This window comes from Microcaecilia unicolor, chromosome 3 (assembly GCF_901765095.1).
Source record: "Microcaecilia unicolor chromosome 3, aMicUni1.1, whole genome shotgun sequence".
Lineage (NCBI taxonomy): Eukaryota > Metazoa > Chordata > Amphibia > Gymnophiona > Siphonopidae > Microcaecilia > Microcaecilia unicolor.
Genome location: NC_044033.1, coordinates 419,172,851 through 419,192,011, shown reverse-complemented (window position 1 = coordinate 419,192,011; position 19,161 = coordinate 419,172,851). Strand labels below are relative to the sequence as shown.

General features: G+C 42.6%; 1 protein-coding gene across 1 annotated transcript in view; it reads right to left on the bottom strand.

Annotated features, from left to right (window-relative positions):
* LAPTM4A (lysosomal protein transmembrane 4 alpha) overlaps window positions 1–19,161 on the bottom strand; it is a 76,456-nt gene that overhangs the window by 35,904 nt on the left and 21,391 nt on the right. The window contains exons 2-4 of the mRNA XM_030198829.1: window positions 9,188–9,308; window positions 6,310–6,386; window positions 6,104–6,226 (exon numbers count right to left, since the gene is read on the bottom strand). Coding sequence (XP_030054689.1) covers window positions 6,104–6,226; window positions 6,310–6,386; window positions 9,188–9,308 — 321 coding nt within the window. The remainder of the gene's footprint in view (window positions 1–6,103; window positions 6,227–6,309; window positions 6,387–9,187; window positions 9,309–19,161) is intronic.

The window sequence follows — 19,161 nt, the reverse complement described above, 5'->3', positions numbered from 1 at the left end:
TTCCCCACCCATCTTCTGCTGGACCCTCTATGTGGAATCCTTTCCCCTTTGATTGGCCTTTTGGTATTATGTAGATATATACTGTGTATTCTTTTTTTAATATATGTATTGCATTATTGGATATCTGAATGCTGCTCACCATCTCATAACCTTAGGGAAAGGTTATACACAAAAATGAGGAATAAATATGTAGTCAGAAAAATCTTCTTCACGTTTGTTGCAAGGTGCTAAGAAGAGTGTCTGGGTGCTAGTCTGGAAAAGCTTCCTGCTCAGATCCATTTCATACCTGATCAAGTCTTACAGCACACTGATTGAGAAACAATACCCTGGCGTTTTGGGTATATAGGATACTGAGAAACTCAGCTTTAAATCTTGATGCCGACCCTATTGTTCAAGATACATAACATTATTTCATACTCTATTCCACTCACTGCAGCATATAGGCAGTGAGCAACATTCACACAGTATACAATTGCATATATCAATCATTAAAAGCAAACAGCCACCGAAACACTGAAATAGTGACAGAACCCATGAGAGAAGGGGCGACGATTGAGCCTGCAAATAGGTGGGAAAATGTGGGATACAAATGCAATAAATAAATAAATAAATCTAGTGCTCACAAAATGGAGGAAGTGTTTCCAACATCCAGGTGGGTTCCCACCTAGGCAATAGTGATCACCATTCGATATGGTTTGATAAGAGCAAAAGCAGAGTGCAGACGCAGAAAAAAGTACTGGATTTCAGACATGCTGACTTTGGTAATATGGGAGAATAACTGAAATAAAGGAGCTGATAGCACAGGCAGGCACAGGAGAAATGGAATAAATACTGCCTTCAGACAAGTAATGTAAACAAAAACAAAAGAAACAGAAGCCTATTTGGTTCTCCAAACAAATGGCTGAAAAAATAAGGGCAAAAAAAAAAAAAAAAAAAAGCCGTGGAAGAAGAAATAAAAAATGACGCAACAAAAGGATCACAGAAAAGATTACCTGATTATACTCGAAGTAGAGAGAAATATGGCTAGTGAAAGCACAGAAGGAAGATGTAAAGAGGTGACAAAATCTTTTTTCATATATATATTAGAAAAAGGAGAAGAGCTAGGAATGGAATTGTAAGACTGAAAGATGCCGAGAACAGTTACAGTGGGGGAAATAAGTATTTGATCCCTTGCTGATTTTGTAAGTTTGCCCACTGACAAAGACATGAGCAGCCCATAATTGAAGGGTAGGTTATTGGTAACAGTGAGAGATAGCACATCACAAATTAAATCCGGAAAATCACATTGTGGAAAGTATATGAATTTATTTGCATTCTGCAGAGGGAAATAAGTATTTAATCCCTCTGGCAAACAAGACCTAATACTTGGTGGCAAAACCCTTGTTGGCAAGCACAGCGGTCAGACGTCTTCTGTAGTTGATGATGAGGTTTGCACACATGTCAGGAGGAATTTTGGTCCACTCCTCTTTGAAGATTATCTCTAAATCATTAAGAGTTCTGGGCTGTTGCTTGGCAACTCGCAGCTTCAGCTCCCTCCATAAGTTTTCAATGGGATTAAGGTCTGGTGACTGGCTAGGCCACTCCATGACCCTAATGTGCTTCTTCCTGAGCCACTCCTTTGTTGCCTTGGCTGTATGTTTTGGGTCATTGTCGTGCTGGAAGACCCAGCCACGACCCATTTTTAAGGCCCTGGCGGAGGGAAGGAGGTTGTCACTCAGAATTGTACGGTACATGGCCCCATCCATTCTCCCATTGATGCGGTGAAGTAGTCCTGTGCCCTTAGCAGAGAAACACCCCCAAAACATAACATTTCCACCTCCATGCTTGACAGTGGGGACGGTGTTCTTTGGGTCATAGGCAGCATTTCTCTTCCTCCAAACACGGCGAGTTGAGTTCATGCCAAAGAGCTCAATTTTTGTCTCATCTGACCACAGCACCTTCTCCCAATCACTCTCGGCATCATCCAGGTGTTCACTGGCAAACTTCAGACGGGCCGTCACATGTGCCTTCCGGAGCAGGGGGACCTTGCGGGCACTGCAGGATTGCAATCCGTTATGTCGTAATGTGTTACCAATGGTTTTCGTGGTGACAGTGGTCCCAGCTGCCTTGAGATCATTGACAAGTTCCCCCCTTGTAGTTGTAGGCTGATTTCTAACCTTCCTCATGATCAAGGATACCCCACGAGGTGAGATTTTGCGTGGAGCCCCAGATCTTTGTCGATTGACAGTCATTTTGTACTTCTTCCATTTTCTTACTATGGCACCAACAGTTGTCTCCTTCTCGCCCAGCGTCTTACTGATGGTTTTGTAGCCCATTCCAGCCTTGTGCAGGTGTATGATCTTGTCCCTGACATCCTTAGACAGCTCCTTGCTCTTGGCCATTTTGTAGAGGTTAGAGTCTGACTGATTCACTGAGTCTGTGGACAGGTGTCTTTCATACAGGTGACCATTGCCGACAGCTGTCTGTCATGCAGGTAACGAGTTGATTTGGAGCATCTACCTGGTCTGTAGGGGCCAGATCTCTTACTGGTTGGTGGGGGATCAAATACTTATTTCCCTCTGCAGAATGCAAATAAATTCATATACTTTCCACAATGTGATTTTCCGGATTTAATTTGTGATGTGCTATCTCTCACTGTTACCAATAACCTACCCTTCAATTATGGGCTGCTCATGTCTTTGTCAGTGGGCAAACTTACAAAATCAGCAAGGGATCAAATATTTATTTCCCCCACTGTATGTGGATAGTGATGAGGATAACATGCTAAACAAATACTTCTCTTTAGTGTTCACAGAAGACAATCCTGGAGAAGGACCGCAGTCGACTGCCGAGGGTATATCTGGGAATGGAGAAGATATTGCAGCGTTCACGGAAGAAAGCTTTTATAAACAACTTGAAAACCTGAAAGTGAACAAAGCTATGGGGTTGGATGGGATATATCCCAAGATACTGAGGGAGCTCACAGAAATACTGGTGAGACCTCTTAAGGAGGTATTTAAAACTTTAGATATGGTCCCTCTTCAGAAAGGCAGGAGCAGGAAAGAAGTGGGAAACTACAGGCTGGTAAGCCTCACACCAGTGGCAGAAAAAAAATAATAGAAACAATGCTGAAGGAAAAGATAGTTAACTTTCTAGAATCTAACAGGTTGCAGATCCAAGGCAACATGGTTTTACCAAAGGAAAATATTGCCAAACAAATCTGAGTAATTTCTTTGACTGTGTTACCAAAGAACTGGATAGACCATGGTACCTCATTTGTACAGCACTGTTTTTATAAACTGTGTATGATTAGCGCAAGCAGATCATTGCTTCAGCAATCTACCTTTATGATCCTGGCACATTCTCTTGTGCTCACCCAGTTAGATTAGTGCAACTCTCTATACAAAAGCCTTGGACAAAAGGATTTACATCGCCTACACATTAGTTAAAAATACCGCTATCAAATAAAATCACAGGTTCCAAGAAATTCAATGTGCCAAACCCCTCCTGAAAGCTGAACACTGGATCACCAACAAGATTCTTATTCTTGTCTTCATAGTTCCGACTACGGCCTTCCTACTTTCCTTTTGTGATTACTATTGCCCATCCAAGGCTCTCCAGTCCTCCCAGCAAAATCTTGTTATCCCAACCTTCAAACAAATTAGATATGACATTACCCAGTGTGTGATCTTCTCTGTCAGTGGTCCATCCCTTTGGAATGCTGTACCCTCCCCATTTACGATCACAAACTATACTGGCTAAATTTAAAACCGAGCTCAAAACTGAGGATGCATATAAATGATACCTAGCCCTTTCCAAGGGGGTGGGGGGGGGGGGCTTGTAGGACATGGCAGATCAGTTACTTTCTATTCCTTTCCTCTCTGTCCTATCATATTTTGTAGTTCCCACCCAACTCCTTCCTCTCTTTCTCCTTTTTCTTCTAGTGTTGTAAACCGCCCAACCTTGCTTGATGCACAGTTTAGCAAATATTGAATAAACTTGGAGCTAGATATAATTTACTTGGATTTCAGCAAAGCCTTTGATATGGTTCCTCACAGAAGACTCATGAATAAGTTGAGAGGGTCGACCTTAAGACCTAAAGTGGTGAACTGGATTGGAAACCGGTTGACCGACAGATAAAGGGTGATGGCAAGTGGAATTCACTTGAAGGAAAGGAAGGTGAGTAGTGGATCAGGGCTTGGTACTGGGACTGATTATGTTTAATATATTTGAGAGAGACACTGCTGAAGGGTTAAGAAGGAAAAGTTTGTCTTTTTGCATTTTTGCGGATGACACAAAGATTGCCAACAGAGTGATTAGCCTGAAGGGAGTAGAAACCATGAGAACAGAGCTCCAAAAATTAGACAAACGGTCAAAGATCTGACAGTTAAAATTTAATGCAAAGAAGTGAAGAGTGGTGACCCGGGGGGGGGGGGGGGGGGGGGGCGGGGGCAGAAATCCAACGGAGATGTACCAGATAGGAAGAGAGAGCTCAATAAGCGTAGCTCAGGATGGGGACCTTAGGGTGATGGTGTCTGAGGATCTCAAGGTGATGAAAATGCAACAAGGAGGTAGCCACAATCAGAAGAATGCTACGGTGCACAGAGAGGTGTATAACCAGCAGAAGGAGGTGTTGATGCCCCTGTACAAGTCACTGATGAGACCCTGCTTGGAGTATTGTGTTCAGTTTTGGAGGCCATATCTTGCTATGGATGTACAAAGACTTGAAGACGTTCAGATAAGAGCAATGAAAATGGTATGGGGTTTGCATCACAAGATGTAAGAGGACAGACGAGAACCTGAAGATGTCCGTGTCTCATTTCCTCCAGGGTATTGTATTACTTCCTCCCGTTTGTTAGCCCTCTCAGGAAGGGGGGAAGCATAGGAAAATAAGAAAGAGAACTTAGACTCCATTAAGCGCAGCCAATAATTACCTTTATAAGCATCTCACAGAGCCAAAACTACAAAACAGTTCTCTCCCTGGAGCAGGTTACCAATCAGCAGCGCACATCCTGAAAGACAAGGTCTGCTCAACTAATACTGCCCTGGACATTACATACTGTTACAAGTTACATTTTCCCAGAAATCATGTGATTTCCCATAAACCAGAACCATTAGGTAGCCTTATACCATACATGCATTGGTCATGTACTCAGCTGCAAATTAAATGTTATGAAGTGTCAGTTCTCAGCTCCTGAGAAAGAAATGATTATTATACAAGATGCTGAGCTAGTAGGCTAACATGTGAGAACCAAACTGAGCAAAGTACAGGCCTTAGGCCTAGCTCTTAGGAACAGTTCAAGCATAGAAAAACATATGCATTTCCCTCTTGAAAGGCTGAATAGCGAGTAGCATGAAGCCTTTCACACACTAAGAGCACACACAGAGGTGGTAATTAGGACTGGGTTCTTCAGAGCCAGTATCGCCGAGAGAAAAGGGCACAAGGTATTTAATCTACAAACAAACTTTTCCCAGAGACGGGAAGGTGGGAGAACAAGAGGACATGAACTGAGGTTGCTTGGGGGGGGGGGGGGGGGGGGGGGGGGAGGAGGGGCGGCAGCCCAACTCAGGAATAATATCAGGAAGTACTTTTTCGTGGAGAAAGTGGTAGATACTAGGAATTCCCTCGCACAAGTGATTGTGGAGATGAAAACAGTAATTGAATTAAAAAATGAACAGGATAAACACAAAGGAATCCTGTATGGAAAGCATGGAACCAAACAAGCTTAGCGGCAATTAAATGGCACCAGTAAATCGAGAAGCAAAGCCAGTGCTGGAAAGACTTCTACAGTGAGTGCCCTGAAAATGGCAAGCACAAATCAAGATCAAGTATGTATATGTAGTATCACATCATAGCTTATGCTATGAGTTTATCTTCTTGGGCAGACTGGATGGAGTGTACAGGTCTTTATCTGTCATCTACTATGTTTACAATATTTTCAGAAAACAAGCTCAGATAGATGCCATACAGTTTTTTTCCAAATATATCAACACAACCATGAAAGGAAGTTTCAATTAGAACAAAATTTAAGAAAAAAATCTAAAAAGTTACCATGTTGAGCCTGGAGTCCATCTTGTCATTTTTTTCCCAGCCTGTTTATGTAGTAGAAAAAAAGGCACTTACCAATTGCTCCAGATAATCCTTAATTCTTGGCAAATAGGTGAAAGCGCTAATGGCAACGAGGCAGCTAAGAGCAAAGTTAAAGAGCTGATAGCAGAAAAATGGTATCAGCCACCCTCCTCGATGCTGGAAAGAAAAATAACTTTAAATCATTTTTTACCCTGATCAATCAGGAAAAAGTTAGAAGTTAAAACATAAATAAAACTCACAGTAATTGCGCCATACACCATCATTGCACTGATAGTGAACATGAGAAGGGTGATAGCAAAGAGAACACAGGCATTTTCTAGAGAAAATGAAAGCAAAAAGTTAAGACATTACAACAGCTTAGAAAACAAACAAGTTCATGTTCTATTGGCTTAGCATAAACTTGTATATTCATTACCATTACATGCCAAGTAACGTATATTATTTATTTATTACATTTGTACCCCGCCCTTTCCCGCTCATCGCAGGCTCAATGCGGCTTACATAGTAACAACAGAATACAATCTGTAGTATCAGAATCAACACAGGAGGTATGTGATAGGACAAATGAACAAGGAGTAAATGGGATAGAAGAGGTGTGAGAGAAAGGATAGGTAAGGAGGAGATATTTTCTGAGTCATTGTTGTTAATGTTTAGTTGAACCGGTAAACAGATGTATTGTTATGTTTGCTTATGGTATGTCAAGTCCTTCGGGTAAACCTGTTTGAATAGATGAGTTTTCAATAGTTTTCTAAAGGGAAGACATTCACTAATTGACCGAATGTATCTGGGTAGAGCATTCCAGAGTTGGGATCCCAGGTAGGGGAAATTAGATGCATGGTAGGATTTGTATTTTAGACCTTTGCAATTGGGAAGGTGCAGGCTAAGGTATGATCGTGAAGATGCTGACATATTTCTGGTCGGAAGGTTTAATAGATTGACCATGTAACTTGGTGATACTCCATGGATGATCTTGTGAATTAGTGTGATGGCCTTAAAGTTGACTCGTTCTCTAATAGGGAGCCAATGAAGTTTCACACTGAGGGGAGTTGCACTTTCGAATCTAGGCTTCCCATAAATAAGTCTAGCTGCCGTGTTCTGGGCAGTCTTAAGTTTTTCATGATTTGGGCCTTAAATCCAACGAAGATACTATTACAGTATTCAGCGTGGGTGAGTACCGTGGATTGTACCAAGCTGCGGAAGGTATTCAATGGGAGATAAGGTTTCACACACTTCAACATCCACATCATGTTGAACATTTTCTTCGTGATGAAAGTTGCGTGGTCTTCAAGGGATAAATATTTATCCAATGTAACTCCAAGAACTTTCAGATTGTTGAATATAGGAATTGTGACATCAGGAGTGGTGAGAGTAGTTGGGTGGAATGTGGAATAGTGGGAAGAGAGGATTAGGCATTGAATTTTGTCTTTGTTCAATTTCATTTTGAAAGCATTGGCCCAAGAAGTTAGGCTATTCATACCACTGGTTGTTTTGTCGGAAATTTCTGCCAGGTTAGATTTGAAGGGAATAAATATGGTAACGTCGTCAGCATATACAAAAGGGTTGAGACCATGTTTGGAAAGGGATTTAGCTAGAGGGATCATCATAAGGTTAAATAGAACTGGGGATAGAGGAGAACCTTGAGGCACACCGCAATCTGATGACCAGGGAGATGATATTGTTGTAGATGACTTGACTCTATAGGATCTAGAGGTAATAAAGCCCTCGATCCATTTTATAACATTGCCACCAATTCCCAACTTATCCAGAAGTCTAGTAAGAATACAATGGTCGACCATGTCAAATGCTCCAGACATATCAAACTGTAAAAGGAGTATGCTATTTCCGAATGATATTTCTTGTTTGAATTTAGATAATAAAGTAAGCAATACCATTTCTGTACTGTGGGTAGGACGGAAACCCGATTGAGACTCATTAAGGATGGTGAATTTTTGAATAAATTCATTGACTTGAAAGGTCACTCTGTTTTCCATCCATTTAGTTAATAGGGGAATGAAGGCCACTGGTCGGTAGTTGGTAACATAACTTATAGGTTTCTTGGCGTCTTTGGGTATAGGTGCGAGTAATATATGTTACCATGTTCGGTAGGGAAGGAACCCTGCTGCAACAAGAAATTAAGGTGGGCAGTAAGATCTGTGATGAAGCGTTCAGGGGTGTCTTTCATTAAATGGCTAAGGCAGGAGTCTATACTTATGAATAGGCCACCTTTATAGACAAAAATTGAGGGGGGGGGCAACTTGAGAGCCATCAGGTCCAGCATTTCCCTTCCCTACCCTGACCAAGGGAATAAAGATAACCAGGCCAAATTCTTTTAAAAAAATAAAGTGAGCCCAGGGAGTCCACCCCCAAACAGGGTGTACAGACAATGGTGGGAGGATGGAGACCTGCACCCCTCAGGCAACACCCCCACAGGACCAATCCAAAACCTCCTTCAGTGGCACTAAGAAGCACATGTTTGTGTTGTGGGTTTTTTTTGGACGTTTGTGGCATGCGCAGAGCAGCCAGCATAACGCTTGGCTGCTCTGCGCATGATTTAGGGGCCATTTACGACGGGGATTACGATTCAGTGATACATTGTACTTCTGGATACCGCAACGAACATGTTTGACCTGTTTTTTTGGTGCATGCTTCGGTTTTTCAAAATCGTTAAGGACTTTAACGATTTAGATTTTGTTACGTTTGTTTGATGCATCTGGGCCTAGGTCTGTATGTTTTAATAGATGGTATTTTGTTATGCTTATTCCACACTTGATATACTGCCTTTCTGTAGATAAGTAATGAGTTACCTATCAACATATATGTAAACTGCTTTGACCCTAACTAAACACAGATATAAATTTTATAATGCACAGAATACAGTTACAGACACTTTGTCTGCTCCTGGGACTGCTTTGCAATAATATCTCGACTCTTGTTCTAATTAATTTGCTTAACTCCTATCCAGTATGCTATTTTATAAATATTGGTGGGAGGGAGGGGAGGGCAAGGCAAGAAGTCTTTGTACGATGTTTGGCTACCTGTATTTCTAGTATTCTTGAATGTTAGTACGTTGTTCTTTTTTGATGTTCACATTGGGAAAGGAAAAAAAAAAGTATTTACCAGACATCTTCTCAGACGCATAGTTGTTACCAATGACTTCATACTGTATGTCGACCGATGGCACTGTGTTAGGATGAGTCACTTCCACTGTCAGAAAAATGCCCGTTAGCAGATTCACCACCTGTGAAAACATGTAAAATATCAAATACCTGTATATGTTTTTTTTTACTAGAGGCACATCTCGTCAGACCAATTTGATTATTTCTTTGACTGGATAACCAGAGTGTTGGACTGAGGGAGAGAACTAGATTTGATGTACTTAGATTTTTAGCAAAATTCGACAGATGACATAAATAAACTAAGTGCTCTCAGTATAGGGCTTTTAGTGACTGACTAGGATAAAAACTGGTTGAGTGTTATGTAGATGGACATGTGAGAAGCCACTGATTGCCCTGGGATTGGTAGCATGGAATGTTGCTACTAACTGGGTTTCTGCCAGGTACTTGTGACCTGGATTGGCCACTGTTGGAAGCAGGATACTGGGCTAGATGGACCATTGGTCTGACTCAGTATGGCTAGTCTTATGTTCTTATGAGTGGAAGGAGACACAAGGCAGTGGTAATTGTAGTTCACTATCAGGAAAGTAAAGTTACAAGTAGTGTACTACAAGGTCGGTTCATGATCCAAATCTTAACATTATTGGAAGGGATTGCTGATAGGGTCAGCCACTTTGGGCCTTATTCTATAAAGATTATGCTCCTAAATTTACGCTCCTAAATGTATGCTAAATCTATAAGCGTAAAAGGCCCTAAATTAGAAGCATAACCTTTATAGAATAAGGACCTTTGCGGATGATACCAACACCTGAGGTAGGGGTACAGTATAGTGGGTCAAGTACTTATAGAGGAACAAACCTCTGCCAGCATATCACAGAGTTTGACCAAGTACACCTGTTGGATACTTGAAGGAAGTCAACTATCTTGCAGTGCCTGATGCTTTATAATATAGACAGATGGTTCCAAGAGTGGTGTAATAAAGAAGGCATGCTTGTCTGAGTGAGACCTGTGGCCTGGTATTGGCTAACATATTACAAAGTAATTTCAGGTCGCAACGAACCCTCAAGACTTGAGCCACTCATTGGAGCCCGAGTTCTAAGAAAGTTCCCAGAACTGATGTCACAAGGCAGGTTGAACCCCTGAATTCTAAGAAATGCAGCTAGAATGACATCAAAGCACTGTGCAGAGCCAGAATTCTAAGAATTGTATCTCAAATGTGTCAAAGACATTCCAGTGGTTTCTCCAGCCAATCCCCTTCTGAAAGGTTATCAGAACATCTAGCATTACTGTTATCAGAATCAATTACCTCTGCCATTGTAGGGCAGAAGTCCATTCTACCAGAAATGGTACTGCAGTGTTTCCCCAAGTCCAGTCCTGGAGTACTTTTTGCCAGTCAGGGTTTCCGGATATCCACAAGGAATATGCATGAACTTGATTTGCATGCACTGCCTCCCTTATCTGCAAATCTTTCATGAACATTCATTGTGGATATCCTGAAAACCTGACTGGAAAGGGGTACTCCAGTACCTGACTTGGGAAACACTGGTATAAAGAAAAATATTTCTTACCTGTTCTGCTCTTAGCCTCTCTAGCCTCAGACCTTTCTCTGATCTTCCAGCATGACACACAGAGCACCCAAACCTTCCAGAGGAGAGAACTACCTTATTTAGATGTCCCCAAGTGACACTGGTAACACGTGCAGGTTGTATAGTCAAACTGTCATTGCTAAGGGGTGACAGACTAGGCATTAGCCTATTGGGTACATAAAAACATACAGTGGGGGAAATAAGTATTTGATCCCTTGCTGATTTTGTAAGTTTGCCCACTGACAAAGACATGAGCAGCCCATAATTGAAGGGTAGGTTATTGGCACAGTGAGAGATAGCACATCACAAATTAAATCCGGAAAATCACATTGTGGAAAGTATATGAATTTATTTGCATTCTGCAGAGGGAAATAAGTATTTAATCCCTCTGGCAAACAAGACCTAATACTTGGTGGCAAAACCCTTGTTGGCAAGCACAGCGGTCAGACGTCTTCTGTAGTTGATGATGAGGTTTGCACACGTCAGGAGGAATTTTGGTCCACTCCTCTTTGCAGATCATCTCTAAATCATTAAGAGTTCTGGGCTGTCGCTTGGCAACTCGCAGCTTCAGCTCCCTCCATAAGTTTTCAATGGGATTAAGGTCTGGTGACTGGCTAGGCCACTCCATGACCCTAATGTGCTTCTTCCTGAGCCACTCCTTTGTTGCCTTGGCTGTATGTTTGGGTCATTGTCGTGCTGGAAGACCCAGCCACGACCCATTTTTAAGGCCCTGGCGGAGGGAAGGAGGTTGTCACTCAGAATTGTACGGTACATGGCCCCATCCATTCTCCCATTGATGCGGTGAAGTAGTCCTGTGCCCTTAGCAGAGAAACACCCCCAAAACATAACATTTCCACCTCCATGCTTGACAGTGGGGACGGTGTTCTTTGGGTCATAGGCAGCATTTCTCTTCCTCCAAACACGGCGAGTTGAGTTCATGCCAAAGAGCTCAATTTTTGTCTCATCTGACCACAGCACCTTCTCCCAATCACTCTCGGCATCATCCAGGTGTTCACTGGCAAACTTCAGACGGGCCGTCACATGTGCCTTCCGGAGCAGGGGGACCTTGCGGGCACTGCAGGATTGCAATCCGTTATGTCGTAATGTGTTACCAATGGTTTTCGTGGTGACAGTGGTCCCAGCTGCCTTGAGATCATTGACAAATTCCCCCCTTGTAGTTGTAGGCTGATTTCTAACCTTCCTCATGATCAAGGATACCCCACGAGGTGAGATTTTGCGTGGAGCCCCAGATCTTTGTCGATTGACAGTCATTTTGTACTTCTTCCATTTTCTTACTATGGCACCAACAGTTGTCTCCTTCTCGCCCAGCGTCTTACTGATGGTTTTGTAGCCCATTCCAGCCTTGTGCAGGTGTATGATCTTGTCCCTGACATCCTTAGACAGCTCCTTGCTCTTGGCCATTTTGTAGAGGTTAGAGTCTGACTGATTCACTGAGTCTGTGGACAGGTGTCTTTCATACAGGTGACCATTGCCGACAGCTGTCTGTCATGCAGGTAACGAGTTGATTTGGAGCATCTACCTGGTCTGTAGGGGCCAGATCTCTTACTGGTTGGTGGGGGATCAAATACTTATTTCCCTCTGCAGAATGCAAATAAATTCATATACTTTCCACAATGTGATTTTCCGGATTTAATTTGTGATGTGCTATCTCTCACTGTTACCAATAACCTACCCTTCAATTATGGGCTGCTCATGTCTTTGTCAGTGAGCAAACTTACAAAATCAGCAAGGGATCAAATACTTATTTCCCCCACTGTAACATCCCCACTACATCCAGCAGCGTCTGCCACCTCTGTCCCCCTTTCCATCCGATATCTGGCTCTCTTCTCCCCACATCCAGTATCACCTTTCTCCCTCATCCAGTATCTTGCCCTCCTCTTCTCCCTACATCCATTATCTGCCACCTCTCTCCCCCCTTCCAGCCAGCATCAGACCCCTCATCCGGCCTCTGGCCCTCCTCTTCTCCCTACATCCAGCATCTGCCACTTCTCCCTTCAATCCAGTTCCATCCAGTGTCTATCTTCCCTCCCCACTCCATCCAGTATCTGTCCCATCTCTTCTCCCTTCCATCCAGCATGTTACCCCTCCCCCTCCATCCAGTGTGTCTTTTTCAGCACCCCCCCAATATTCAGTATTTAACCCCTCTCCCCCCCCCCCCCCGCCCAACCAGACACCCCCACTGCCACTGGCATACAGGCTGTCCCCACTCCCACCCAATACCTCCCTGCCATAGCCACCACCACTGCTGTTCAGCAATGGCGGCAAAAAACAAAGTAAAAGATCATGAGGCCGCACTGTTCCTGCTTGCAGCTGACAGCCTCTGCCCTGGAACAGGAAATTATATCACAGGAAGGAGGGACTGGCAGCCGTGAGCAGGAACAGTGCGGCCCCCGCAATCATTTTCGGTTTTTGCCACCACTGATTAAACAGCAGCAGCAGCAGTGGTGGCCGCGGCAGGGGGGTATTGGGTGGGAGTGGGGAGAGCCTGTTGCGCGCCTCCTGCTCCCTCAAAATTCTGAAGGGTTCCCCCGTTCCAAAGCCTATGATTCCTTCCACTATTACAAGTCTAAGTAAAAAGGAGGTGCAGCTAAGTTATAGTAATTCTCCAACCTCCATGTGAACATCACACTGACTTTCTTCTCATTCCCAGTAGCTTTTTAATGGATATTCCAAATACCACTTATTCCATATACAGGACAGGGAAAGAAAGCAAGGCACACCCATATTCTGAAAGGAAGGACAGACTGACTACTAGGTAGATTAGACAGCCATGTGGCAGCACTGATGTGGTAGAGCATGTGGGAGAATGGAACAAACATGTTTTGCTCGATATCTCTGCAATGAACTTACTGTCTTTTGACTCTGAAACCTGTGCATAATACTTGGCCATACACTGCATTAAAACAAATGCTAATGAAGCCACCGAGTATTACACAGCAATGCAGAGAGGTAAAACAGAGGCTTTCGACACATGGTAATTTTGTTACTCACACTATTCATTACTCGTCAATTGCCATTCTTACAGTCCTGATACGGTGTTGAATCATGAAAACTGCCAACATGATGTGCCTAGTCCTCCTACTATGTGTGTTCACCATGCCCATTGTACAGGGAATGCAGACACTAGAAAGTTTAATTCAGAAAATGATGCCTAATAACAAAATAACATTAGCTACAACTAAGGAGACGATTACAATAACCCTCGATGTGTGCGCTTACACTGCGTGTGGTGAACATCCTGTACAGCTACATCTGTCAGCTTTTGAGATATACCTGTGTCCCTTTTCCACATGTGGAAGTTGGGCAGAAGTATGGTGGTACACAGGTACATGGGTTCCCTACTCAGGTAAAGAGATTCCAGAACTCAAAAAGAGTATTTCTATTATGAAACCACGAGTGCTTACTAATTGTCCAATGACCAAGTGCAATCAAGTGGCTATCACTTTCAGAGGAGTAACTGCTGTTACGTACAGAACCTATTCCTTAGGAATAGATACCACAGGCAGGGATCCTATTGGCATATTTCAGATTATTCCCCCTCCCCAACCTGCAAGAAACCCCTTAATGCCAACCAAGATCCCAGAAGAAAAGATTCCCTATCAAGCTGTACCAATTAATAACTCCAAAGATTTAATTGCACTAGAAACTGGGTTTGGGGATACTAATCTGTGGCTCGAATGGGCCCACTATACTACATCGAGTCTGAATGTTTCTAACTGTTATTTTTGCGCCCATGCAAGGGCAGAACCTACAGTAGTCCCTTTTCCTTTAGATCTTTACAATGATCCAGATGGTTTTTGGTGTATGTTAGAGCTATTGCAGGTAAAAGAAGAAATTAATCAGTCTTGTCAACATCTTGACAAACATCACCCCTACTTGCCCCCTCGGCTGAGGGTACCACTGGCATTCAGAATCCCAGACCCTGCTACAAGTAATCATACATGTCTGGACAGACATGCAGTTAAAAACCCACGGTTTCTGGAAAATTTGACCAATTGCAATACCACCCTAGGAAAAGGGGCTCTGCCGATGTATGGTGGTATTGTGGAACCCACACCCTCCACAATACACTTCACAGAAGTTGGACAGGCAGATGTGCCCTAGTCAAATTGGTAATTCCAATCATTATAGCATCTTTGATTCCTCCTCATAGCAGCTCTTCCTCACGAGTGAAGAGACATGCAATGCCTGGATCCTTTGATGATCGGGTCTATATAGATGCAATTGGAGTTCCAAGAGGGGTCCCTGATGAGTTCAAAGCTAGAAATCAGATTGCTGCAGGATTCGAATCTGCCTTCTTTTGGTGGTCGACCATCAACAAGAACGTAGATTGGATTAACTACATATATTACAACCAGCAGAGATTTGTGAATTATACCAGAGATGCGGTTCAAGGAATTGCAGCGCAGTTAGATGCCACTAGCAGAATGACGCTTGAAAATCGATTAGTGCTTGACCAAATGCTAGCGGCAGATGGCGGCATATGCCGCAAAATAGGTACACAATGTTGCACCTTTATCCCCAACAACACTGCCCCAGATGGGTCAATTACCAGAGCTTTGAAAGGCCTTACCTCACTGTCAAAGGAATTGGCTGAGAACTCGGGTGTTGATACATCCTGGACTGGTTGGATGGATAAAGCATTTGGTAAATGGAAGACATTTATCATCTCTGCAGCCACCGCCATAATCATAGTGGTTGCAATTTTTGTATTAGTAGGATGCTGCATAATCCCGTGTGCTAGAGGCTTAGTAGAACGCTTAATTGAAACTGCCATAACCAAGAAAGCAGCCACAGGACAATATGTCCTGTACGAAAATCTCCTTCCCAATACCACAGGAGACAATACATTGGACTATCTCCCTATGAGATGGACCAATCGCTATGCAAATGTTAGAGACACTGTAGAGATGTCTGCAACTGTATAATCGATTAAGAGCACACAGGGATGCAATATAATGATGTAAGGCTTTATAAAATGATGTGATCAATAATCAATATGACTATGTAATCAATGCAAACGTATACTTAGCATATAATCAGTATATAACCAAAGAATTAATGATTGTTAGCAATATATATACATACATATGTAAAAGTAAGATTTAACCTGCATATTAATAGGTTGAAAGATATTATCTTTGTAATCATAGTATGTTACTTAATCACAGATATGGGTAAGCCCCAAGAAGGGTTAGAATAACAGAAACGGTGTCTATGTTGTGACCTGAATTCCAAAATCTTGGCCATACCAGCTTTTAATCAGACTCTCTAATCCGATAGTTTTACAGGATACCTTCTGGAATGGATGGTACCATAGTAAGATAACCCTGGTGTTACCCTATGAGATAGGGTGAAGAGGGGAATGTTAATATATGTGTCCCAGCTTGAGACCCATCCACTGGAATAGTGGTGGGCCGAGTTATGTAGCTTAAACTGCTGAAAAGCACTGACTAGGCCTAAAAATCTGATGATGGCCTTGTTGCTGAGCACCTGCAGAAGCAGGGCTGCTTGATAAGCCTTATTAGAATTTAGTGTGACATTCAAAAGCAGTGCAAAAGCCAAGATCAAGGAATTAATGGCTAAGATCCTAAAAAGTTTGGTTCAGAACATGGAGTCTGTTGTAGTTAAAATGGCTCCCAGAGTCACAAGATACAAAGAAACTGATCTCTCTATATTAGGAAAGATGTTTACAAGTCCGGAAATTGACGTTATTAAGTAATATCAGAAAGGAGGGGCAGGTGGGCACCTGACCTGCGGTTAAGTATGATTCATAGATGAAAAAAAAATTAGAAAAAAAGTCTTTCTCCATTGAGTTGTATGGACTGCAAATACTATACAAGGACTGTGAATCTGAGTTAAAATCGGATTCTTTCCCCAACGCTCCCAGGAGGCAAAGCTACGGTCCGTTGAACCCAGAATTTGACTGATGTGTGCAACAGCTGGCAGATTTATTTGGTGAGAATAAAGACTATCTTTATCACTAAACTTCTCCAGTCTCAGTTTCAGTTTCAATCTCTTCCTTCTCTTCAAACTGTTTCACATAAATACTATACACATAAGTAAATTATCTCTCACTCATGTAGACTTTATGTGGGAACATAAATGGCCAAAGATTCACCTAGATCCTAGAAGACAGAAAGTTGTGGTCATGGGAATTAGATTTGAACTGCGCCTTCTGTCACCCCCCCTACACCTCCGTGTCCGAAGGCACTCCTTTGGACCCCGATTCATCTCACCGTGGAAAGGGGTTCCGCGGAGGTCTAGAGAGGGGTGGATAAACCAACTCCTAAAAAAACATTACTGTGAGAACTTTACCAACTCTGAAGCTACATATAAGAGATCGTGGAGAGGATTTCATACTGGTTTTTGAGTTAGCCAGTTTTGTCTCCTTTTACAACCTTAAGCCCCTGCAAGGTTCAAAGGCAGACAGGAGGTTACATACATATACGCATGTCTGAAAAAATTGAAAGCACACATGGATGCCTGTTTTGCTCCTAAACATGAACTTCACAAGAACTGCTTGCACATAAAATTTTTTGTGAGATTTATATTTAGGCGCAGAAGAACAAGAGCCAATGTGTGCTAGCACTTCCGTTTTCCTTTGGACATGGGCACAAGAACCCACACTTAGCATAATACCTTTTTTGTGTATGTGCCCAGCAAGCTCCCCTCCACCCCCCCCCCCCCCCCCCCATTGGCCACAAGTTCTCATATATAAAATTAGAATACATTTAACTTTCTACATGGCACAGTATTATGCTCACAGTAGAGCCAGGCACTCGGACATCTGCACACAGTTCTCCATCAGTCTTTATGCATTGGCTCCTGAGTGTGTGTTGGCCACATTTCTTCAAGACCTGTCCTAATACTGCCTTTACTCTGTCTACCTCCTTTTAGAGGCATCAAAGAAAACAAAATAATTTTCCGTTTCTTCCATTTGTGAAGCCTATTTTGACACTTTCAGGATTTTGTTTGCTATTTAAACATACCTGGGAAGTTTAACCTTCCCAGATTGGTCAGGGTTCAAACAACTGTTTGTTTTCGCAGCAGATCAGCAGTTCTCAGATATCTACAAAGTGTAACCTGCACGGAATGGCAGGTGGGGTACTGGCCACCTTGTTTGCCGGACTGGATGGACTGTGCAGGTCTTTATCTGCCATCATCATTTACTATGCTACTACATTACAAAGAATATGTATAGCATAGACTTGCTACAATGGAGTCAATGCATAGTGATCACACATCCTCAAAACCTGACTGGCTGGTTGTCTTAAGTACTGCGCTGAGAACCACTGCAGTAGAGGTAGGGTAGCAGGGTTCGTGTAACACACTCTCCATTTCAGTCAAATGAGCAGGAAAGAATTATCCCCTGTTCCACTTTACATTTGGTCTTATAAAGTTAATAATTGCATTAAAAAAAAAAAAAAAACATACATCCAAGTATATTAGAGAAGTATCTCAGATCCCAGTCTGGAGGGCCACAAACCAGCTGGGTTTAGGTTAATCATAAAGCTGGAGGTAACTGAGGCAGCAGGGAGGAAATCCTATCTCAGGCGCGTTCACTATGGATATCCTAAATGCAGTAACTAGTTTGCAGAACTACAGGCACTATAGTAAGGGGTTAAAATGAAACAAAAGCTTGAGATTTCTAAGCCGAAGCACCAATCATTAAAAGGTATAAAGGGTTAAAGTCTTGACAACTGACACACCTGCTCAGAAATAAAACTTGTGCTAACTGAATACCAGTGTTTATAAAAGAAAATATAAATAATGGCCTGATCAACATTTCAGCTACACTTGCAGTTATAAAAAGTTCCAAGTATTCAGATTTAAAAAAAAAAAAAAGGAATTGTGCAATTTCAGATAAGTGTGAAAAAAATACTCCAGACACCAGGTCACCTACATGTCTAGTAACAGCACAGGTACCCGCAGCACCCTTGGACCCTGGAGACCGCCACTACTGGTGTTAGTGGTCTGGGAATGAAATGGGGCCACCATGTGCCAAGCTGCTCCTTCCTGCCTGCCCTGAAGAGTAGCGATTGAAGGAGGAAACACTTTGTAACATACAGTGGGGGAAATAAGTATTTGATCCCTTGCTGATTTTGTAAGTTTGCCCACTGACAAAGACATGAGCAGCCCATAATTGAAGGGTAGGTTATTGGTAACAGTGAGAGATAGCACATCACAAATTAAATCCGGAAAATCACATTGTGGAAAGTATATGAATTTATTTGCATTCTGCAGAGGGAAATAAGTATTTGATCCCCCACCAACCAGTAAGAGATCTGGCCCCTACAGACCAGGTAGATGCTCCAAATCAACTCGTTACCTGCATGACAGACAGCTGTCGGCAATGGTCACCTGTATG